General features: G+C 39.3%; 1 protein-coding gene across 1 annotated transcript in view; it reads left to right on the forward strand.

Annotated features, from left to right (window-relative positions):
* The window catches only part of ITGA2 (integrin subunit alpha 2), a 97,915-nt gene that overhangs the window by 37,450 nt on the left and 36,509 nt on the right, over positions 1 to 23,956 (forward strand). Inside the window, 10 exon segments of the mRNA NM_001244272.2 lie at positions 4,506 to 4,615; positions 5,298 to 5,389; positions 8,677 to 8,791; positions 8,953 to 9,080; positions 11,234 to 11,382; positions 16,380 to 16,530; positions 16,947 to 17,112; positions 19,451 to 19,527; positions 22,463 to 22,601; positions 23,760 to 23,905. Coding sequence (NP_001231201.2) covers positions 4,506 to 4,615; positions 5,298 to 5,389; positions 8,677 to 8,791; positions 8,953 to 9,080; positions 11,234 to 11,382; positions 16,380 to 16,530; positions 16,947 to 17,112; positions 19,451 to 19,527; positions 22,463 to 22,601; positions 23,760 to 23,905 — 1,273 coding nt within the window.

A 23,956-nucleotide genomic window follows, 5' to 3' on the forward strand; every position in this document is an offset into this window, starting at 1 on the left:
CTTTCTTTCTTTTCCTGTCTCCTGGACACAAAGATCAGAAGTAATGCCATAGAGTTCCACTATGAGAAGAAGACCAGGAACTTTACAAATGGAGAAAATCAAGCTGCTGTAAGATAGTTTTGACCATGGAGAATCTTCATAAGTTTCCTGATTTCCTTGAGTTGTCATGAATTTGAAGAATATCAGATATGTGCAAATGTGCACTTCAAATCCTGCTCCTTGATTCTCTCCATTAAAGTGAATACTGGGATTTACTTATAGCCAACATTTCAACTTGTATCTTTAAAAAAAAAAACCTCAGCCTATATGCCTGGTATTCTTGTCTATAGGCAATATATATATATATATTTGGTCTTTTTAGGGCTGCACCCGAGGCATATGGAAGTTCCCAGGCTAGGGGTCATATTGGAGCTCTAGCTGCCAATCTGCATGGCAGCCACAGCAATGCCAGATCTGAGCTGCATCTGTGACCTACACCACAGCTCACGGCAGTGCTGGATCCTTAACCCATTGAGTGAGACCAGGGATGGAACCTGTGTCCTCATGGATGCCAGTCAGATTCGTTTCCTTTGAGCCAAGACGGAAACTCCCCTAAGCAATGTTTTTTGATTTTTTTTTTTTTTTGGCTTTTTTTTTTTTTTTTTGGCTTTTCAAGGCCACACCTGTGGCATATGGAAGTTCCCAGGCTAGGGGTCCAATCGGTCCTGTAGCCACTGGCCTACACCACAGCCACAGCAACGTAGGATCCGAGCCGTGTCTGTTACCTACACCAAAGCTCATGGCAACACTGGATCCTTAACCCACTGAGCAAGGGCAGGGATCGAACTCGTAACCTCATGGTTTCTAGTCGGATTCGTTTTTGCTGCGCCACAATGGGAACTCCCTGATGTATTACTTTCTTATTAAGGTTTAGTTAATGTACAATATTACATGTTCCAGGTGTACAATATAGTGTGTCATAACTTTTAAATATTGTATTCCACTTATAGTTATTAATATTGGCTATATTCCCTCTCCTATGCCATATATCCTTATAGGTTATTTATTTTATACCGAGTAGTTTGTACCTCTTAATCCTCTACCCCTGTGCTGCCCCTTCCCCTTTCTTTCTCCCACAAACCACTAGTTTGTTCTCGATATCTGTGAGTCTGTTTCTTTTTTATTTTATTTACTTGTTGGTTTTATTTTTTATTATTATTATTTTTTAAATGTATGGCTGTACCTGAGACATGGAAGCTCCCGATCCAGGTATTGAACCCAAGCCACAGCTGCAACCTATGCTGCAGCTGCAGCCACACCGGATCCTTAAACCCACTATGCTGGACTGGGGATCGAACCCACACCTCCACAGCAACCCATGCTGCTGCAGTCAGATTCTTAACCCACTGAGCCATGGTGAGAACACCTGGTTTTATTTTTTTAGGTTCCACGTATAAGTGATATCATACTTTATTTGTCTTCCTCTGACTTACTTCACTTAGCGTAATACCATTTAAGTCCATTCATGTTGTTGCAAATGGCAAAATTTCATTCTTTTTATGGCTGAGTAGTATTTCATTGTGTGTGTGTGCATGCATGCATGTGTGTGTGTGTGTATCAAATCTTCTTTATGCTTTCATCTCTTGATGGACACTTATGTTGCTTTCATATCTTGGCAATTGTAAATAATGCTGCTATTAACATTGAGGTGCAAGTATCTTTTCAAATTAGTGTTTTTGTTGTTGGGGGTTTTTATTTGGATAAATATCCCCGAGTGGGATTGCTGGATCATAAGGTAACTCTATTTTTAGTTTTTTGAGAAACCTCGATACTGATCTCTATGGTGGCTACACCAATTTATGTTCACACCAACATCCTCACTAACATTTGTTAGTGTGGTCTTTTTGATGATAACTATCCTGACAGGTGTGAAGATAGCTCATTGTGGTATAAATTTGCATTTCTCTGATGATCGACAGTGTTGAGCATCTTTTCATGTGCCTGTTGCCCATCTGTATGTCTTCTTTAGAAAAATGTCTGCTCAAGTCTTTTGCCCTTTTTTTTTTAAGTTGTATGAGCTATTTATGTATTTTGTATGTTAACTCCTTTACAGTCTTATCATTTGCAAATATTTTCTCTAATTCAGTAGGTTGTCTTTTTGGTTTGTCAGTGGTTTCTCTAGCCAATATTTTAACAAGTAAATTAGGTAAAGTATTTGTTTATAAGACAAAACTTTCAACTCTAACCTTAATCAAAGTTAACTGATTTAAAATATTATAGAATGCTCTACAAAATATTAGTTTGAGAATAATTGTGTAAGATGAATATGGGGAGAAGATTATTACTGAATCATTAACTCCCTTTGAAAATAATTTGTATTTTCCTCTTTCCATGATTGTTCATGCTGTTCCCTCTGATAAAAGAATGCTATCAGCCTCATCCTGCAATGTCAATTTCTGCTTCCTTTGACCATTTTTTTTTAAGATTATTCTTGTCTTTCTATTCATTTGTATGATTGTTATTTTGCTTCTCATATATTTTAAACAGGTTTACTAGATTTAGTAGATCGAGGTGTGCCTTCGACTTTTTTTAAATTCATTGTAGCACTTGATTGGGTGCATGTTGCTTAGTCAATAATGATAGAAATATTTAGACAGAAGGCTCATGAAAGAATTTAAGGTTCATAGCTCAATAACCTAATCTTCCCCAACTTTGATAAGGAAAAACATTGAGTCTAATGCTTTCTTAGTCACTGGATACTGCTGAGTAATTAACCTGCTAGAGTTTCTAAAGATTGGGCTGTTACATGGACTCTCTATTTTTCTGTGGGCAGAAATGTCCGGTGAATGGTTCTGCAGGGAAACGCATGGTCTCTAGTTAGAGGAGCTCTGTAGGAAGTGAAACTAACCAAAGGGAAGATGTTAGCACCCATCTCTGACCTCTGCATTCTCTACTCTGGCTACAAACATGACACAGATAAGGAGAGCCCCACGGAACACTTGCTCTGTATTTTTGCTGAGGGTTCCCTTGTGTAGACAGTAAGCATAAAGCCATGCAGATAACTCATCTACTCCCTAAATCACCAATGGAAGTACTTAGGGCATAGAAAGCAGTCAAAAAATGTTAGTTTGTTGTGCTTTAGTTTTTAATATAGTTTCATCCTTTAGAGCTGTGATGACTAACATGGTAGCCACTGGCCACACAAGGCTACTGAGCACTTGAAATGTTACTTGTCCACATTGATATGTACTCAAAGTATAAAACACACACCAAATTTCAAACATTTAGTATGGAAAAGAGAATGCCAAATAGCTCATTAATAATTTTAATATTGATTGCAAGCTAGTTTGGCTATATTAAGTAAAATATATTATTTAGGAGTTCCCCAGTGGCCCAGTGGGGTAAGGGGTAAGGATCCTGTGTTGTCACTCCTGTGACTCTGGTCCCTGCTATAGCACGGGTTCCAGTCCTGGCCCAGGAACTTCCACATGCTGTGGGTCCAGCCAAAATATATCTGTTCGGCTACCATATTGGTCATCACAGCTCTAAAAGATGAAACTATATTAAAAACTAAAGCACAAAAACTAACATTTGTTGAGTGCTTTCCATGCCCTAAGTCTTTCCATAGGTGATTTAGGGAGTAGATGAGTTATCTTCGTGGCTTTATGTTTACTGTCTATGCAAGGTAATCCTCAGCAAAAATACCGAGCAAGTGTTCTGTGGGGCTCTCCTTATACGTGTATAATATACATATAATATTATATATAATTTAATTCGATCTGTCACTTTTTTGTTTTATTAACGTAACCACTAGAAAACTTAAAATACATGGGTAGCTCACATTCGTGGCCTATATTCTATTTCTATTGGGCAGAACTGCTTTAGCGAGACCACCCAGGTGGTGTGGCGAGACAGCTGTATTGCAGACATTCATCAAGAGTCTTGATCAGCTAAAAGGAAAAGAAGGAGAACAAATTACAGCTGAGCAAATAGAAACTGTTCACTTACTAAAAACTGAAATTAAATTTTTTTTTACTGTTTTGTGATCAGTTTTATCTTTAAGAAACTATGTTGCAACAACATAGATGTATCTAGAGATTCTCATACTAAGTGAAGTATGTTAGACAAATACATGATATCACTTATATATAAGTGAAAAATGACAAAAAAATGAACTTATTTATGAAACAGAAACAGACTCACAGACATAGAAAGCAGACTTGTTGCCAAATGGGAGTTGGGGTGGAGAGGAATAGAGGGGGAGTTTGGGATTAGCAGATGCAAATTATTATGTATATAATGGATAAACAACAAGGTTCTACTGTATAGTACAGGGGACTCTATTTGATATCCTGTAATAAACCACAATGAAAAAGAATGTGTGTATATATGTATAACTGAATCACTTTGCTGTACAGCAGAAATTAAAGCAAATTGTAAATCAACTATACTTCAATAAAATCAATTTAGAAATGAAACTATGGCTGACATTTTATGTCTAATGAAAAAAAAATTCCTATTTCTAGGTTACTGGTTGGTTCACCATGGAGTGGCTTTCCTGAGAACCGAATGGGAGATGTGTATAAATGTCCTATTGATCCCTCTACCACTACATGTGAAAAACTGAATTTGCAAAGTAAGTTATAATTAGCAATGTGATTTCCTTTTTTGTAACAAATAAGAAAATTTCATTGATTATATACCCAATCAAAAAATAACATCATAGTTTTGAAATACAAATATTTTTTGGATTTATCTCTGTAGTCATATATACATATACATAGATAGCATTGTTTTATGTATAAGTCTATACGTATGTGCATATATATGTATGCACCTTGGCAGAGATTAGAGGATGTGAGTTAATCATGATATCATTGAGAAGAATTTCAGTGTTCAGTAGCTCAAGAATGGTTACAATGGATGATGCCTTAGTTCAGTGAGAGAGAAAAGGTTGAAGAGAATTACCTGTTATTTTACAGGCTAGTGTCGTAATTTTCTTTTAAAGTTCACTTGCTAATGCTTTGATATGTCATGTTTTGATAATACTTGAAGGGTAATTTTTTTCTGATCCAGAATAAAGCGTGAGATAGAGTCGTCATGACCTTTGCAGACCCCATCCCTTAGTATTTTCCATTCCACAGCCTCACACCTTTAATTAAGCTGCCAGATCACCAAAGGCATCTCATGTCCCTACACTTGATTACACAAGTGCTAAATTCAGTGCTACATGTAATCACAAGTGTACACATTTTTGTTTAAATAGCTTTAAATAAGTGATGGAGCTTTAATCACTTTTTAAAATCTCCCTTTGAAAGCTTCCACGAGCATTTCCAATGTTACTGAGATGAAAACCAACATGAGCCTTGGCTTGACACTGACAAGGAACGCGGGAACGGGAGGATTTCTTGTGAGTGTTTACTTTTCAAATCCTCATTCCTCTTAAGAAAGTAGGAAGTCAGTGTCCCCTTACCGTCCTTCCTACCAGACCAAATCTTGGGGTTTAAAATGTTTGAGCTTGATTTTGGATGTCATGCTAGGTGGAAAGTTAATGACACTGTGTTGATGCGTAGATGTCTTAAGGTATTTAGCCAAACCATTGCCACAGAATGTTTTCGAAAAATGGAGCAGAAGAAATACTGATTCTTCACCCTTGCAAAGTGTGCTTCGTATTTATTGATAGCTGCAGAATTCTGGCTCTCATTTCTCCTTCTTGTAGGAACATTTAATAGGTACTGCTAATTCAGAAAGCAGGATTCAAAGCTACAAAGTACTTTTGTTTTTAACTGTCTCCTGTAATCATTGCCTAACTTGATATTATTTAATGCATGGCTCAGTCTCATCTTATTTCTTGATAGTGTTTACTCTCATTTAGTTTTTAGAATGCTGTGAGAAGACACCACAAATCAGTAGAAGAGAATGCCTTATTTAAAAGCGGTGTGGGGGACGTACAGTTGTGGCTCAGCAGAAACGAACCCAACTAGTATCTATGAGGATGCAGGTTCCATCACTGGCCCCACTCAGTGGGTTAAAGATCTGATGTTGCCATGAGCTGTTGGTGTAGGTCACAGATGCAGCTTGGATCTGATGTTGCTGTGGCTGTGGTGTAGGCCAGCAGCCGTAGTTCCGATTTGACCCCTAGCCTGGGAACTTCCATGTGCCATAAGTGAAAAGTGGTTGGGGACATAATTGGTTGATACCTTGCACATCCAAATATATGCAAGTGACTTAAAGAGTTAACAAAAAAATTAGATGTGGAATTTTTCTGAAAAAGAAAAGAATTTCTGAGCTTGGAACTAACAGAAAAAAATAATATAGAAAATTGCTGACAAGATGTGACTATGTAAAAAAATGAAAACCATCACACACCAAAAAAAAAAAAAAAGTTTAAAGGCACATAAAAACTCTCATTTGACATTTCTGCCAGCCCATCTAGGTCTAACCTAGTTGTATAAACCTATTAAAATAGTCTTAGCAAGCTTACTTTAGCTTTATATTGGTTATGACATGCCACATTGACATGTTAGTTTAAAAGCCTCTATGTATAACCAGATTAGTCTAAAATGTAAACAATTGTGAACAATGCTGTTATTTTCACTGAATGATATTAGACTCTGGTACTATTAAGTGAATAAGGTATTGCTTGTAATATGTGTCAGGGCAGTGCATAAATGAGTGTTGCAATGAATCATCCTGGTTTAGGATCTTCCAAAGTCCTTATCACAGGGTTGCTTTTATGTTTTTGGCTTGCTTGTTTTTAAAGTCAAATACATTAAGAAAGAAAAACATTGAGATGTAGGGATTACAGAATGTGGTTCAAAGTTTTCAACCTGTAGCTTTTTTTTTTATCTGTAACTTTATGTATTTTATGTAAAGCATAAAATGTTTTACACATCTTATTTATAAAATAAGAGAATTTGAGAGATTAACAGTCAGTATAGCAAGTAGTAGGAAGAAGGGAGGGAAGGAGAAAGAAAAGAGAAAAAAAAAAAGCCAAAGTTTCCTTTCCATACCTAAAAGGTCAAAACTCTTAAGATACTCTTAAGAATTCTGTGGAAAAGACTGACAATCATCACATTTTTCTGAACCTTCTTAAGTTCTGGGCTTAAAGCAGGAATGTTGTTCTGGCATTAACAATTGGCATATTCTAATTTCAACTTCTTAATGCTCTTTTCCATTGCTTTTAAAACAACAAAAAAATCTCTTTTGGAGACCTCATGAATTGTTATTTTTCAGGGTGATTGAAAAAAAACCAACTTGGGGATATGGGTATGGGCATCAATTATTGCTATCTGTTATTTGGTAAACTAACCCAAGGCATCAGTCATGATTTTCCCCTAATTGGCAAAATGAACCAGTTTTATAAGGGGAAAAATGATGCCTTGTTCACTGAAATATGACCACAGCTGCTTCTCTCCTTTGAGCTACCAACAATTAAACTGGGTCAAATAAATTCCCTTCTATTCTTCCAAATACTTTTTGTAGTACCACACTTTTTGCTTAAGTTTTCATAATTGATCCACTGCTTTATGTAAGGCTAAATTTTGTAGATCTTTTTTTTTTTAGATCGTGACTAGGCTTCTCCTCCCCATTTGTCCTCCTTTCATATTTAGCAATTTGAATATTATTTAATCTAATATTCCCCATGCGATTTCTTCATGATCTAATCAGGCGTTCCTGGCATTCAAGGGCTGCTGAAAGGGAGAGATTTGGAATGGAGTTAATGGAGATATTAATACTTAAGTATGATGTGCAAAGGAGACAAGTGCCAGCTTGGATGACTGAAGGTTTTAGGGAGTGGAAATAGGGGGTTCTGAAGTCCTCAACGAAATATTTTGTAACTGCAAAGTTAAAAACCGTCAGTTCATGAACCTCCTTTGTGTTTGTTTAGCATGCAGAGTGTTTCAGGGTTTTTAAACTAGATTTACACACAGAACTTTTCCTTTGACTCTGCTTGAGAATTTGGGAGATTTGGCGGCACAGGGTTTGTTTGACCTGCATCGGCGGGCAGGAGACCCAAGAGCCTGCCCTGCACCTGGGGCGTGGGCTCCTGGTTCACCGTGGTGCCTACACCTGGCCCATGGGGGCATGAGGGCTTATGGTTTCTGCTGAATCGTATAAATGGAAGGGACTGGAGGAGACCTATGTTCAAGAAATAACAATGATAACGATGCCGGCTAACAATTATGTGCTGCTTGCCCTTTATCCAGTACTGTTCTAAGTGTTAGACCTATGGACTCATTTCATCTTCACACCAACCTCAAGTTAGGAGGCTTGATTATCCTCACTTCACAGATGAGGCAGCGGAGACCCATGTGACTGAGTGACAAAAATGAACTTTGCACACATTTTCCCCTGGGGGCTCTCTGGAAGGACAGCACCCCTCTTCTCTAGCTCAGCAGGGGACCCAGTGGGCTCCTCCTACACTGACAGTCTCAGCAACCCTATCCTTGAGATTCCTGCCACCGGGCACGGCACACGGCCACCTTCCCTGGCACATCAGCCACCCTCTGTCTCCCCTCCATTGGCTCCGGGGCCCTATCACTCAGAGGCAATGTTGAATTCTTAGTTTCAAGAGTTGATAATTCCTGTTGTCTTGGAAAAAGAATAGAAAGGATTTCTGAGCTTCCCCGCTGGTGAGGTGGGGGGTTAATGTCATCATTCGTGTGTTTTGTCATTATTCTCATTTCTTTTAAGACCTGCGGTCCCCTGTGGGCACAGCAGTGTGGAAGCCAGTATTACACAACCGGGGTTTGCTCTGATGTCAGTCCTGATTTTCAGCTCCTGACCAGCTTTTCACCTGCAGTTCAGGGTAAGTTACGAGTGTGCAGAGGGTCTGAGCCATGCCTTTCCTTAAAGGAGGGGGGAAATTGTATCAACAAGTGCCATCCTTTTTCACTTTGTCTCATGCTTATGTGGATGTGATTTTGCCTTACCTATGGAAGTATGTTTCTTTCGTCTTTTCCTGTGTAGCCTGCCCTTCCCTCATAGATGTTGTGGTTGTATGTGATGAATCAAACAGTATTTATCCCTGGGATGCAGTAAAGAATTTTTTGGAAAAATTTGTCCAAGGCCTGGATATAGGCCCCACAAAGACACAGGTATGGACATCCATTTTTATATACATTAGCCCACAACATTCCGAGAAAATATTACTAGCTATGAGGTCTTAATCTTTGCATCTGTTAAATCCCCAATTTAAAAGCATTTCATGGTAATCTAAAAAATGAATTGAAATTTGTGCTGCATTGAGTTATTCTGTATACAGCTTTGCCCAGTGCTGGTCTTTAGGCTTGGATTTCTTTCTGACACAAGCGTCAGATACATGATAGAGCATTTCATCCTCTCTCATTGCTTATTTTTCCCCCTCTAACTCATGAACTAATCATTACATCTTAACATCCAGTACAGATTTTCCTTACACACACTTGGACTAATGATGACTTCCTTTTATTTTCTCTTTACTGGTGGGACAATTATCTTTGAATGCTAGGGGGTTTTTTTACAAATAAGTTCATAGACAGTGTATTCCTAGCATTTATTTTTTTAGTCTATTATCCTAGTCTAGCCTTCCATGTTTTAAAAACAGGACAAATCTTTTCAGTAATTTGGTGTTTTAAGGAATCTTTAATTTGGTTTGCTATCCTCCTGAGGTAGGCACCATGGTTTCTGGAGACTGTCACAGTCAAGGTCCCTCATAAGAGAAGTTTTCATATGTTTCTGCTTATTTTCTCTGTCTCTAAGTGGAGTGCCCCTCTAACGTGACTTACTGTATTTAATAGTCTCTCAGGTGGAATTCCTGGCCTTCCTCTTTTATCTTCCAACCCCAGTGCACCTTCTTCATCTCTAGAGGTGATTTTACTCAGTATCTTGTCTTACGATCTAAACATGACCTTTCTGTAAGCCTCAATACACCACATATCTAAATCTTCTATTCCACCTTCCTCGTTTCTCACGCAGAAGTTCTGGCCCTAATGTCAGGGGGTCCTCTCATCTTAGATTTTTTTGATCCTTTCCTCTCTAAGACTTACATCTCATCCTAAAGAGAAGGGTTCGGCAATATGTTTTCTGTCATTTTCCCCAGCGCTTGGTTAACCACCTTCCTAGCAAAGTAGCTGATTGAGCTCTGAAATCCAGGCCTTGCCCTTCCCCCTCTCTTGTATGCTGCCTTCTATTTCAGAGACATTTTACCATTGATTTCTTTCTTTCTTTTCTTTCTTTTTTTTTTTTAAAGGGCAGCACCCACAGCATATGGAGGTTCCCAAGCTAGGGGTACAATCGGACCTACAGCCGCCAGGCCTACGCCACAGCCACAGCAACATCAGATCCGAGCCGCATCTGTGACCTACACCACAGCTCACGGCAATGCTGGATCCTCAGCCCGCTGAGCAAGGCCAGGGATCAAACCCCAGCCTCACAGTTCCCAGTTGGATTTGTTTCCACTGTGCCACGACAGGAACTCCTTACCACTGATTTCTTTTTGCCACTTGCTGTTCTGGAGGCCCCAAGTCCTAGGCATAGAGGGTGATCTCAGTGCTGAGAACAAGGGCATTAACAGCAGTGTTTGACCTCCTTGATCTAAAGGATCAGAGTGTGTGCCTAAGCATCTTTGAAGTTGTCCTGCCTTTGGCTATCTCACGTAAGACTCTCTCTAATGGTATTTTCCCCGAAGGCCCGAAACTTCCTGCCCTACTCGCACCTGTAGCAGCTTTCTTCCTAAGACTCTGTGACCAGAGGAAATCCAGCACAACAAATACATCTGTGTTGACTGCATTGACTAACACATCAGTTTTTCTTGTATTCAACTCTAATTCTTTGGGTATTATATACTTATCCTCAACTGATGAGATGTTATATTCAGTCCATGACTGCTTGTAATTGTTCACATGTTTATATCATTGGTAACTAGAAAATTTGTTTATATCATGTGAATCTTCCTGTTAGGAACTTTATTTATATTCATCCATTTGGCAGTGCTTAAAAATCTACATCTATTACTCTTAAGAACCAATTGGTACACAATAGCTCATTATCTCACTTGTCAGTAGGTTACTGCTGCTGCACACTTTTCTGACAAAGAAATTTTTCCACTGGAAAAAAAAATATTCTTAGGAAAAAAGTTGAAAATGATTCCCTTAAGCCATCCACCTGTGTCTAAATGCACGTTTGATTTTTATTATGTTGGTTAAATAGAAATAATTAAATGATTTATAGCCTAATGACTACCCTTTAATAAGCTGCTTTTCTCTTGAAGGTGGGATTAATTCAGTATGCCAATAACCCAAGAGTTGTGTTTAACCTGAACACTTTTAAAACCAAAGCTGAAATGGTTGAAGCAACATCCCACACAACCCAATATGGTGGAGACCTCACAAATACGTTCAAAGCAATTCAATATGCAAGGTAAGTTAGGATGCTAAGAGGCCAATAGTTTGATAAAATAGAAGTGCTTATACATAAGAAAAAGAAAAACATGGTATTGACACTTAAATCAGAACTACTAAGAAAAGTCTGAACATTCTGTAACTTGAACACTCTGAGAAGGCACTAGGGAATGATCATTTTAAATCTTTGATTTCTAGGACTTTCATAACATATTGTGTGATTTTTAAGAATTTTTAAAAATTGATATGAAGTCAGTAAAATGAAATTGAAAGACCTTAGGTTAAGTTGGAAATGGAGTAATCTGCAGTATTTATTAATATTTATCAGGGCCACAGACAACGTGAGCTAATGGAGCACTTCTTGCAAATTAAGGAGGACCATAGAACCTTAAGTGTTGATGACCTAGGCGTCTGAACGGAGGTGAAGACCTCATTATACTTACTAAAATCTGGGGCAGCTGTGAGTTTCACAACTGTATGACTCTCCTAATTCTTGGCTCAGTTTCTCTATTTTCTCAGCACTGCTGACCCTCATCGTCACTGTTTTAATTAAATACCTTTATAAAAATGCTCAACACTCTCAAAAGATAAATGAGAACAGTAAGTTCACTTCCTTTATACCTACTTCCTGCCCATTTTCATCCAGTGGTGCATTCCTTCCTTCCACTGCCATCATTCCTTGACAGGTGTCCATACTCCCTTCTTCACGCCCTTGAAACACATGGTTCTGTCACCAGGTTAACTTGATCCCCTTTGTTACCCAACAACCCAGTGGTCCTGCCTCGAGCCACATCCTCTCTAGCATCCCTGATGAGCAGGCACTGCTATTTCTACCCCAGTTGCCATAAGAACACAGACTCCTAGAAAACGGGCCAACTTTTTGTCAACAACTTTACCTCTTTACTGACTGCTTTTCCTATTTTTCTTCTATAGGAGCCCTGTCTTCTATCACCCTTTTCTCTTAGGCATGGTATCCACGCTCATGGATACATGCGCCTTAGTCCTGCATGGGTTGCTATGCATTGCTACGTTGTCAGCTCCGAATTCTCTCCCAGAATTCACATAGGCATCCAGCTCGGGCTGAGTATCTTTTTTTGGAGTGTTGGCTCACCTATCAAATTCAGTACATCCTCAACTGCCTTCTTTTCCCTGCCCCTCCTCATGACTCTGCCATTTTGATTCACATGTCTGCCTTTTCCCCCAGTTATTCGGACTAAAACTTGATGGTTTTCTTTATTCTTTCTGTTCCTCCTTAGGTCACATATCTGACCAGTCCTCACAACCTCATCCTGTCATTTCTATTTCTGAATTTCCTCTTATATTTGCCCCTTCTCTTTTTAGCATATTCTACTTGCTGCTTCTATCAACTGCTGTCTCTCCCCTTATGTTTCAAAAGTAGATTCCCTGCAAGAGAAGATATGATTGGTTTGGATAGGCTTTCATTCCTATTAAGATGTCCTTTGGAGCCAAGCTCTCTCACAGGCTGCTGGCCTACTGCCCTTATGTGACACACCCTTCCTGGTCCAGTAGAGGAGACTTAGGGGAGGACTAAGATGACATGGAGTTAGAAACAGGAGAGGGCTTGTGTTTTTTAGCAGGGAATACGGGTGTGGCGTTCTTCCCTGGAAAGAGCCTGGGGGCCTGGCAAATTTCCTTCTCAAGGAGAATGGCCACTTTCTGTTAAAATGGAACTCATATGGCTTTTATGATCTTTTCAAAACTTCGGTTTTCTCCCCATCATCTGTCCCTCACCACTATTCCCCAAGCTAATAGGAGTCTTTCCATTCTTAGGAGAATTAACTAACTTCTTACTCACACCTTCCAAAATTTAATTATTTCTATTTATTTCTCTTTTTCCTCCTCTTCCTCCTCCTCCTATTTTTTTTTTAAATCGAAGTATAGTTGATTTATAATGTTGTATTAGTTTTGGATATACAGCAAAGTGATTCAGTTATGTGTACTTATATATCTATTTTTTCATATCCTTTGCCCTTAGCGATTATTTAAAAAATATTGAGTGTAGTTCCATGTGCTCTGCAGTAGGTCCTTGTTGGTTATCTGTCTTGTATATTGTAGTGTGTAAGTGTCAATCCCAAACTCCTAATTTATCCCTCCCCCTCCTCCTCTTTCTTAATCTGTTTCTTTACATCAAATAGAATTATAATACTCTTTCAGTAAGTATTGTCATTTCTATTGATCTTATTTTCTTGAGTGCCTACAGTTTCAATTTATTGTTTCAAGCCCTGAAGGTGATCAAAATAAATGAGGCACAAGTTTCTACCCTTAGCAAATTTACAGTCATATATGAACTCTACTGTATGTCATAAAAAGTATAATTCACTCAAAAAGTGTTGGATGTGATCATGAGAATTCAAAGTTGGCTGAGAAATATGAAACATTTTTCTGTATTTCTATGTTCTGCTCTATAGAATACAGAAAAGCTTTAGGAAATAAAATGATGTTCTGTTTTAAAGAGGTTGAATTTAAAGAGCTCCTTACACATTCCAGTGAAAATATCCAATGCATAGAAAGCACAAACTTAAAGATGGGAGGGATGAATGAAAGCAGATATAGACTCTAAGTTGTCACTGTATAACTGATGAACCTCTATGATGACACAAGAAAGAATGTGCAACAAGAGGATCCAATAGACAGAAAAATGTTGGATAACTGGCTAACTATCTAGAAACAAAGGTGAATCCTTGCCTCACTCCTTGAATCAAAATAAATTTTAGCTAAACCACCAGTTTAAATCTGAGAAAATGAAACCGTTAAAAGACAATGAAAATACTTGGATGATTAAAGTGAAAAGTCTTAGAGATCAGTCCTTTTAAAATACCATGTCAAGAGTTCCTGTTGTGGCTGAGCAGTTAATGAACCTGACTAGCATCCATGAGGACACAGGTTCAATCCCTGGCCTTGCTCAGTGGGTTAAGGATCCAGTGTTGCCATGAGCTGTGGTGTAGGTCACAGACATGGCTCAGATCCTGCATGGCCGTGGCTGTGGTGTAGGCTGGCAGCTGTGGCTCCAATTTGACCCCTAGCCTGGAACTTCCATATGGCGTGGTTGTGGCCCTAAAAAGACAAAAGACAAAAAAAAAATGAAACATGTCAAATGTGAGAGACACGCACAAATTAATGTGTTTGATTATCAAAATATGAAATTTCTGTATGGAAGGAGTGTCACTAAAATTCAAAAAATGACTAATGAACTGACAAAATTATTTGCAATATACATGACAAAGGGTAATTTCTTTATTAACAGAAATTTTACTCATCAGGAAAATGATGAAAAACACAAAAATGGGCAAGGATAAAATTCAGGAGTTCACAAAGAAAGAAATGGCTAATAAACATATAAACATACTCATCATCCTTTATAGTAAAAACTACATATTAAAGCAATAATTATATATTATTTCTCACTTATAAGAGTACCCCAGATGAAAAGGTTAATAATCCTCACTGTTAAGGAAAGGAGGTAGAGAAAATTGCATTTTTTTTTTTTTGGCCTTTTCTGGGGCAGCTCCCATGGCACATGGAGGTTCCCAGGCTAGGGGTCTAATCGGGGTTGTAGCCACTGGCCTATGCCAGAGCCACAGCGATGCGGGCTCCGAGCCGCATCTGCAACCTACATCACAGCTCATGGCAATGCCGGATCCTTAACCCACTGAGCAAGGCCAGGGATCAAACCCGCAGCCTCATGGTTCCTAGTCTGATTCTTTAACCACTGAGCCACAACGGGAACTCCAAAATTGCATTCTTGTATGCTGATGTCAATATAAATTGGTAGAATTTCTGAAGAGTAGTTTAGTATTTATCAGAATTTGAAATATGTAAATCCTTTGTCCAAATAATTTCACTAAGATTTTATCCTACTAATACATTTGAAAAAGGATGCCAAGAAATATACACAAGGACATTCATTATGGCATTATTTGTAAAACTCAAAATGGCCTAAATGCATAATAATGGGGAATTGATTAAATAAACATTAATTCCTTCAAATAATGAAACATTATGCAGCCATCAATAAAGGAGTTCCAAACTAGTGGTCACCAGTGGGGAGGAGTATGAAGGGCAGTATAAAGGTAGGGGTGTCTAGATACTCATATGACAACAGAACAAAGGGGGTGGGGGAATGTATACATGTAAGGATAACTTGATCCCCTTGCTGTACAGTGGGAAAAAAATAAATAAAAATAAATAAAATAAAAATAAATAAATAAAGGTAGGGGTGTAGGAGGCACACACCGTTGGGCGTGAGATAGGCTCAAGAATGTGCTGTACAACATAGGGAGTAGAGAGAATATTTTGTAATAATGGTGACTAGAAAGTTTCCTTTAAAAATCATGTAAAAATTAAAAAAAATTTTAAAAATCAAACAAAGGAGCTGTATATGTGCTGGTATGGAAAGATCTCCATCAAAATGAAAAACACCTGTATAGAGGGTGTCCCCATTTGTGTAAAAGTTTAAGGAGTAACTTTTGCATACATTTGCCTAAATGAAACATTTTCTAGAAGGAAACATACATTAAAATAGTGATTACCTTTGGAATAGTGGCTTAGTGTAAAATTTTTATTTTATACCTTTCCAAATGCTTTGGATTTCTTTTACCATGTGCCTTTATTACTTTTTAAAACATAATTTACTAATGAAAAAAAACAAATACAGATCCATTGAGTAAACTTTATATGGGGAGTGAATATCTTTGCTGTGATTTGTATTAATATGTTTCATTTTCTTAGCGGAAGATGATTCTGAGGATTCCTGCTGTAAGTAGACACCATGAAAACCATGGAAGTTATTTTTTAATGCTGAGCAAGATTTATATTTTTATGTTTCTCCACACACTACAGATAGAATGTAGTTAGAAAGTCACTAGAACTGATAGAAAACTTCTAAGTCGCAATAGATCATGCTCAAAGAAATTGGTGTAATATTTATATTTCTAACCAGAGGTCCACATGTTAACTTTATCTCTGATAGTGGGTCTTTAATTTTGTCTGCCACAGAGATTCCGCTTATTCAGCAGCTGCTGGTGGACGACCAGGTGCTACCAAGGTCATGGTGGTTGTAACTGATGGGGAATCCCATGATGGTTCAATGCTGAAGGCCGTGATCGATCAATGCAACAACGACAATATACTGAGGTTTGGCATAGCAGTAAGTGGCTTTTCCTTTTATTGTCTTTCAGTTGCTGGGTAAATGTTCGTTTGTCACATCACTTCTCAAGACAGCACTTTCTTATTGGCTGTCCATGGCTTACGGTGAAAGAACATACGTATCTCTGCTTCTTGGTGATTTTTCAGTCCTGTCAACTCAGAGGATATGGAAGTGGGTTTTTTTGGTCTTGTTTTGTTTTGTCTTTTTAGGGCCACACCCATGGCATATGGAGGTTCCCAGGCTAGGGGTCCAGTCAGAGCTATAGCTGCTGGCCTATGCCACAGCCACAGCAGCAGGAAGTGTTCTGGATTCACCTCTCCAGAGGGCCTATGTGTTCAGAAATAGCCTAGAAAGTACTAATAGGAATACCGAAACACAGCAGTAATGGCCTTTTCCCCTCTTTCTTTGTTTTTAAGGTTCTTGGGTACTTAAACAGAAATGCCCTAGATACTAAAAATTTAATAAAAGAAATTAAAGCAATTGCCAGCATTCCAACAGAAAGATACTTTTTTAATGTCTCTGATGAAGCAGATCTACTGGAAAAGGCCGGGACATTAGGAGAACAAATTTTCAGCATTGAAGGTGAGATTTGAACCTTTCTTTCAAGAATTTTCTTTGAAAAACTTCAGTCAAGAATTCTTTACTTCGTTACTACGTACTTGCTCTGTTAATGTTAACTGATGTATCCTATATAAATAGTACTGCATGGCATCAGTAAGAAAAATATACAAAGAATGATGGATAAGTAGTTTATAAAAGATAAAATATAAATGACCAATAAACATAAGAAAATATTCTCAATTTTAGTAATTATTTTAAAATGTAAATCAAATCAATGTTACTTTGTGCCTAAAAGATAACAAAGATGAGTAATATTTAATCTTGGAGAGATTATGGGGAAGCAAAGAAGCTCATACACTTGATAAGATTATAAATTATTAATCTTTTCGGGCAGCGATTTGGTAATATCTATTATTATCATAAGTAGTTTTATCTTTCACACTGTAAATAGTTTTTCTAATGGTAAAAAGCTCTACCTTTTTATGCTGTTACATCATTTCTGAAATTCTTGAATTTGTTTGCAGCAAACATGTATACTTTTAAAATTAAAAAAGTACAGTGACGTTTGTTAATAGTTTACATTTCAAGGAAATATTTATCAAAGCTACATTAACTCATATGGCCTTGGTAGATCTAGTCAGGATAGAAATATCACGTGTTCAAGAGCTCATTGTAAGAACTGGAAACCAATTCCCAGTTGATAAAAGGTCCCATATAACCCAAATCCTGGTTCCTGATAATTAACCCAAGTGATTCTCAGCAATAGTGTATTTTACTGAGCACCTACTATGATTAGGCACTGCTTCAGAAGCTGGATCCCTATAGTCAAATCTTTATCTCCTGCTTATCCACCAGAAGGATCTATCCAACAATTTTTATTGCTTCTTACTAAATATCCATGGTGCTTCTGAATTTTTTGAATCATCCAAATTTCATGTCCTGAGGTAATATAAAAATTATCTGGCTAACTATGGTAATAATTTTGTTTGTGGTGGTATAGAAATGAACAATGCAATCTAAAAGCTAACTAGAAATGATTTCGGAGTTCCCGTCGTGGCTCGGTGGTTAACAAACCCAACTAGCATCCATGAGGTCGCAGGTTCAATCCCTGGCCTCGCTTAGTGGGTTGAGGACCTGGCGTTGCCATGAGCTGTGGTGTACGTTGCAGATGTGGCTCAGATCCCACGTGGCTGTGTCTGTGGCGTAGGCCAGTGGCTCCAGCTCTGATTCAGCCTCTAGCCTGGGAACTTCCATATGCCACTGCCAGTGCAGCCCTAAAAAAAGACAAAAAGACAAAAACAAAAAAATGATTTTGAGTGTTACCTATTATTATGAATTTGGGGGGAGCTATGCTCTATTAAAAATTATCTCTACTCATATCATGTAAATTATTACATCTTCCAAATAAGTGACTATAATTTGTCTTCTCTACATTAATGTGGCAGTCCAGTCCAGAAAGTTAGCTTCCTTTTTGGGAAGATTAGTAAAATGTAACCACTTTGGCCGCACTGTATGGAAAGATTTCTAGTTGAGTCTCATGGTGCTAGTATCAGAGGAAAGCACATATGTAGAACTTGGACCAACTTTCCAGTTGGTAAAATTCCCATTCAGTCTTGAATTCTTGTTCCTGAAGCCTAATCCAAGTATCTCTCAGCACAGTCTTCACTGCAGATCAATTGCTTGGCTCCTCCAACTCTGTCTGAGATATATGTGTATTTATTAGTATTAATATTCAAAGTTAAAAATGCAGTTAGGTTCTTAGCTTGTAATGATAGTTTAAAAAAAGAATCATGTCAGTTTTCATCTTACCATCCCCTATATTGTGAGTTTTCCTTTTTTTTTTTTTTTTGGCTGCCCTGCAACATAAGAAATTCCTGGGCTGGGATCAGATCCGAGCCACAGTTGTGGCCTATGCCGCAGCTGCAGCAATGTCGGATCCTTAACCCACTGTGCCGGGCTGAGAATCAAACCTGCATCCCGGTACTCCAGAGACATCGCTGATCCCATTGTGCCACAGCAGGAACTCTTTGAGTGTTCTTTGGTATCAGCAATTTCATAAGTGTGCTGATCAATACATTAATGCACAATCAAGATTCATGGCAACTTCAGAAATTACCTTGGAAGCATCGTGGATTTCTTTATCTCTTAGGACACTTCCTTAGAAATTCCTCCCTCCCAGAATCTGACAGTACTTCATTTTTGAGTGGATATCAGAACACTCTGTGTGTGTGTGTGTGTGTGTGTGTGTGTGCACGCACATGCACGCATGTGTGTGCGTGCATGCACATACACATGTATTTGAAAAATTTGATTTAAAATTGATAATAGCGATAAAATTTTTGAAACTACTGTTTCTCAGGTACTGTTCAAGGAGGAGACAACTTCCAAATGGAAATGTCGCAAGTGGGATTCAGCGCAGATTACGCTCCTCAAAATGTGTGTATATCAGATAACTTCCAGCCGGGTTATCATTTGCCGTAACACTTCTGGGCGCAGTAGTGGCATACTAAAATGGGAAAAACAGCCAGCTAGTGATCAGCAGTTCTCACTCCTAGTTACAGTCACTTAGTTTCTTTACGCTGTTGGTTTGCCATCTGAAAAACGAAGGTTAACAACGCCTTCCCTTCCCTATTTCACAGGGATATTTTATGGAAAAAATGATAACATGCAAGAAAGACTTTGAGTGCTCCAGGGAACAGTCACTATAATAAGTCAAGGTATTATCACTGCAGGAATTTTCTTTAACTCAATAAACTACTGGAAAAGTTAGTTAAAAACACACACTCCTGTCATCACTCTCATTGTTGAATTCTGAGTTGCCAGAGTATCGTTTTGAGAGCAGAGACGAAGAGAAAAATAGCTGAGAAAGTAAGGAGTTAGGAAAAAAGTGAGATGGAACATCTTCTTAGCTCAGGGAAGTCCATTCTTTCTCAGAAACCTCCATCTCACAGGCTTCTGATTCTCATTCTACTCAGGATATGAGCTGTAAGTGGTAAATGCTCAGGGAACAATACGAACTCCAAGGATTTGACTGGCAGAATAAAGGACCAGGATCAGCTTACTTTCTCTCTAGAATAAAAAGCGGTAATGTTTTCTAGATCACCAGTCATTAGAGATGCTCATAAAAGTTATGGGTCTTTCCCTCAGAAAAAAATGTAAGTGAACTCACACACATGGAATTTTTCACACAATTTCCTGAGGTTTTTATACACTCTCGGAAGTCCCTTTCCTGCACCAGATTCAGAGTCCCAGATTTATGACATTCACATTATTTTGTGGTCTCTTAGCCTCAAAATGGGACACATCATTTCCCTATTTGCCAATTTTTTTAAATGGCTTTGTGTTTTCCATTCCAAAATCATATCTTAGCTATTTTCTAAGATCAAAAACTTCAAAATAAGTCCCATCCTTACCACCCTGCCTTCTGTGACGATTTTTAGCTCAGAATGTTCAGACTGGGTTTTTTTTTGTTGTTGTTGTTTTCTTTTGTTTGTTTGTTTTTAATTATGGCCACACCTGAGGCATATGAAAGTTCCTAGGCCAGGGCTTGAATCAGAACTGCAGCTGCTAGCCTACACCACAGCCACAGCAACACTGAATCTGAGCCGCATCTGTGATCTACCCTGCAGCAGCTTGTGGCAACACCAGATCCTCAATGCACTGAGCGGGGCCAGGGATTGAACCCACGTCTCACAGACACTAGTCAGGTTCCGAAACTGCAGAGCCACAACGGGAACTCCCCAGACTGGGTTTTGAGAGCATCCCGAGCAGACTGTCCTCTTTGGCCTCCCCACTGGTGCTCGCCAGTGGCTGTTTTCCCTCCCACAGATGGAGTGTCATAGCCACAGGTGCCTTTTGTAGCTGTGCTATTTTCAAATAGATGGGCTAGGATAGAGAAGAGAAGATAGAGAACATTTGAGAAGGAGTCACGAAGAAAGGAAGGAAGACAGACCAGTTCAGGAGAGGGCCTCCACCGTGGGTCTGGGGTAGCAGCACCCGCCTCTCTTCCTCTGGCAGCAGCATACCTCCTCCTGTCCAAAGTGATTCTTAGAAATCCATCAGACTTGAGGCTCACTTTTTTTTTTTTTTTTAAGGGCTGCATATGTGGCATATGGAAGTTCCTAGGCTAGGGTTGAATCAGAGCTACAGCTGCCGGCCTACGCCACAGCCACAGCAATGCTGGATCTGGGCTGTGTCTGCGATCTACACCACAGCTCAAGGTAACACCAGATCCTCAACCCACTGAGCAAGGCCGGGAATTGAACCTGCATCCTCACAGATGCTAGTTGGATTTGTTATCACTGAGCCACCAGGAGAAGTCCCTTGAGGCTCACTTCTGACTCCTTTCTAAGGGCTCACGACCATTCAGTGCTTGCAGACGTATGCCTTTGCATGGAAGTCTGAAGATGGCTAGGCATCCCTCCTGTACTGTAGTAACAGATTTATCTTTAAAGTGTGCCGTACTAAACAAAGCCCAAGGTAACAGAGCCCATGGGAAGGCTTCTTCTCCAGCACAAAATACATCAAAACAATTCAGAGATGTACCAACATACAATCTATGAAAAAAATAAAATCCAGCTGAGTGAAGATCTAACTGGCTTTATTCAATGATTCATGGATTGGGCAGCATCCCATCTGAAAGACACAAAGGAGCTCCAAGAGCTGCAGAGAATGCAAGGCTTTTATAGGCAGAAGGAGTAAAGGATGGATTGTTTCAGGCAAGGTCACCTTCCTGTGGGGGAGGACAGTGTCTGCCAGGTGGACTACCTCACAGTCCTGACCAGGAAATTCCAAACTGACTCATGCAGGATGACATTCCTCTGGGAGGGTGAAACTGCAGTTAGGTTAGGTATTAAGTCTGGGTTTGGTGACATGGACTCGGCTGATTCCATTTTTAGCCTGTTGTCTGTCTCTCTCTCTCTCTCTCTCTCTCTCTCTCTTTATTTATTTATTTATTTATTTATTTGTCTTTTTGCCATTTTCTTGGGCCACTCCCTCGACACATGGAGGTTCCCAGGCTAGGGGTCGAATCAGAGCCGAAGCCACTGACCTACGCCAGAGCCACAGCAATGTGGGATCCGAGCTGCGTCTGCAACCTACACCACAGCTCATGGCAATGCCAGATCCTTAACCCACTGAGCAAGGGCAGGGATCGAACCCTCAACCTCATGGTTCCTAGTTGGATTCGTTATCCATTGAGCCACGACGGGAACTCCTGTCTCTCTTTTTAAAATAACAATTCATATACATTTTACGTCAAGCTTAGTTTTCTTAAAAAATCCAGACCATTTATTCAGTGTTTTGCCCACCCTGTACTCTTATGCTTTAAAGGTGATTCGTTTTAATGCTTTTCATTGTTCAATTATTTTAGGATGTTCTGATGCTGGGTGCAGTAGGAGCTTATGACTGGAGTGGGACTGTTGTTCAGCAGACACCTCATGGACATTTGATCTTTCCTAAACAAGCCTTTGACCAGATCCTGCAGGACAGAAATCATAGTTCATATTTAGGTAAGACCTAGCAGCACCGGGCTCAGCACATTTAAGTTCCTTCCTTTAAACTAGCCTCTTATCAGGGAGTTCCCATCGTGGCACAGTGGTTAACGAATCCGACTAGGAACCATGAGGTTGCGGGTTCCGTCCCTACCCTTGCTCAGTGGGTTGACGATCCGGCGTTACCGTGAGCTGTGGTGTAGGTTGCAGATGCGGCTCAGATCCCGCGTTGCTGTGGCTCTGGTGTAGGCTGGCGGCTACAGCTCCGATTCGACCCCTAGCCTGGGAACCTCCATATGCTGCGGGAGTGGCCCAAAGAAATAGCAAAAAGACCAAAAAAAAAACTAGCTTCTTATCGAATCTCAGGATCAATGCACTAAAGCTCTTGAGCTGTCATCCAATTGCTATATTTATTACACATATATTTCTGTTGCTTCTTTGCCACTCAAGCCTTAGCCCATAACTACTTAAGGAAACACTGTGTATTTTACTCATTAATCTCTTCTGGCTTTTTGAGAAGTTCCTGGGACATGATTGTTTCTCCAAGAGAGAAATAGTTCCTAAAAGTCAATACTGTCAGTGATAGTCACGCCAATTTAGAGTTCTTGGTCTTTTTGTTTATATGATCGGGCACCAGTTTCAAGCACCTACTATGGGACAGTTCCTGAGTTGGCTAGTCTATCTACCTAACATTTAAATCCTTCCAACTACCCTTCGAAGGAAGTATTATTACCCTTATTTTACCTTTGAGAGCCAAAGAGGTTAATTACTTGTCTAAAGATAAAAAACTTAGTAAGTGGCAAGTCCAGAAGTTGAACCTGGAACCATCTAACCCCAAAGCCTATGTTCTTTCCACTGTGCAATATGATCTTTTAAATTCTTTTAGTTACTCATTCATGAAATATTTGTTGACTGTCAGAGTCATGAGTGACTGATGGGGACGACCCGGAATCTGGAGCCAGCTTTATAGGGCGATGTCCCACCTGCACAGGAGAGTGCTGCCGGCCAAGGGGCAGAAGCAGATCATCGTAGTAACAGGAGGATGTGGCCTCAATGGTGTCCTCAGGACCTGGGCGTCACACTAACAAAAAGGACCTCGGATCATCTCTGCTAACTTTGCAAGCCTATCTGCTAAGAGAGTCAATAGTATTTACACTGTAATTCCTTCTCGCCTAGGTTACTCTGTGGCTTCAATTTCTACTGGAAAAAGCATCCACTTTGTTGCTGGTGCTCCTCGGGCAAATTATACTGGCCAGATAGTCCTGTACAGTGTTAACGAGGATGGCAATGTCACAGTTATTCAGTCTCACAGAGGCGACCAGGTAAATTCCATTGTTTAAGTGGGTGAAATTAATTTTAGGGACTACAGGAGC

This window comes from Sus scrofa, chromosome 16 (assembly GCF_054392235.1).
Source record: "Sus scrofa isolate SSC_HxYL_T2T_F1_AM1 chromosome 16, Sscrofa_HxYL_maternal_Yorkshire_Landrace_v2.0, whole genome shotgun sequence".
Taxonomy (NCBI): domain Eukaryota; kingdom Metazoa; phylum Chordata; class Mammalia; order Artiodactyla; family Suidae; genus Sus; species Sus scrofa.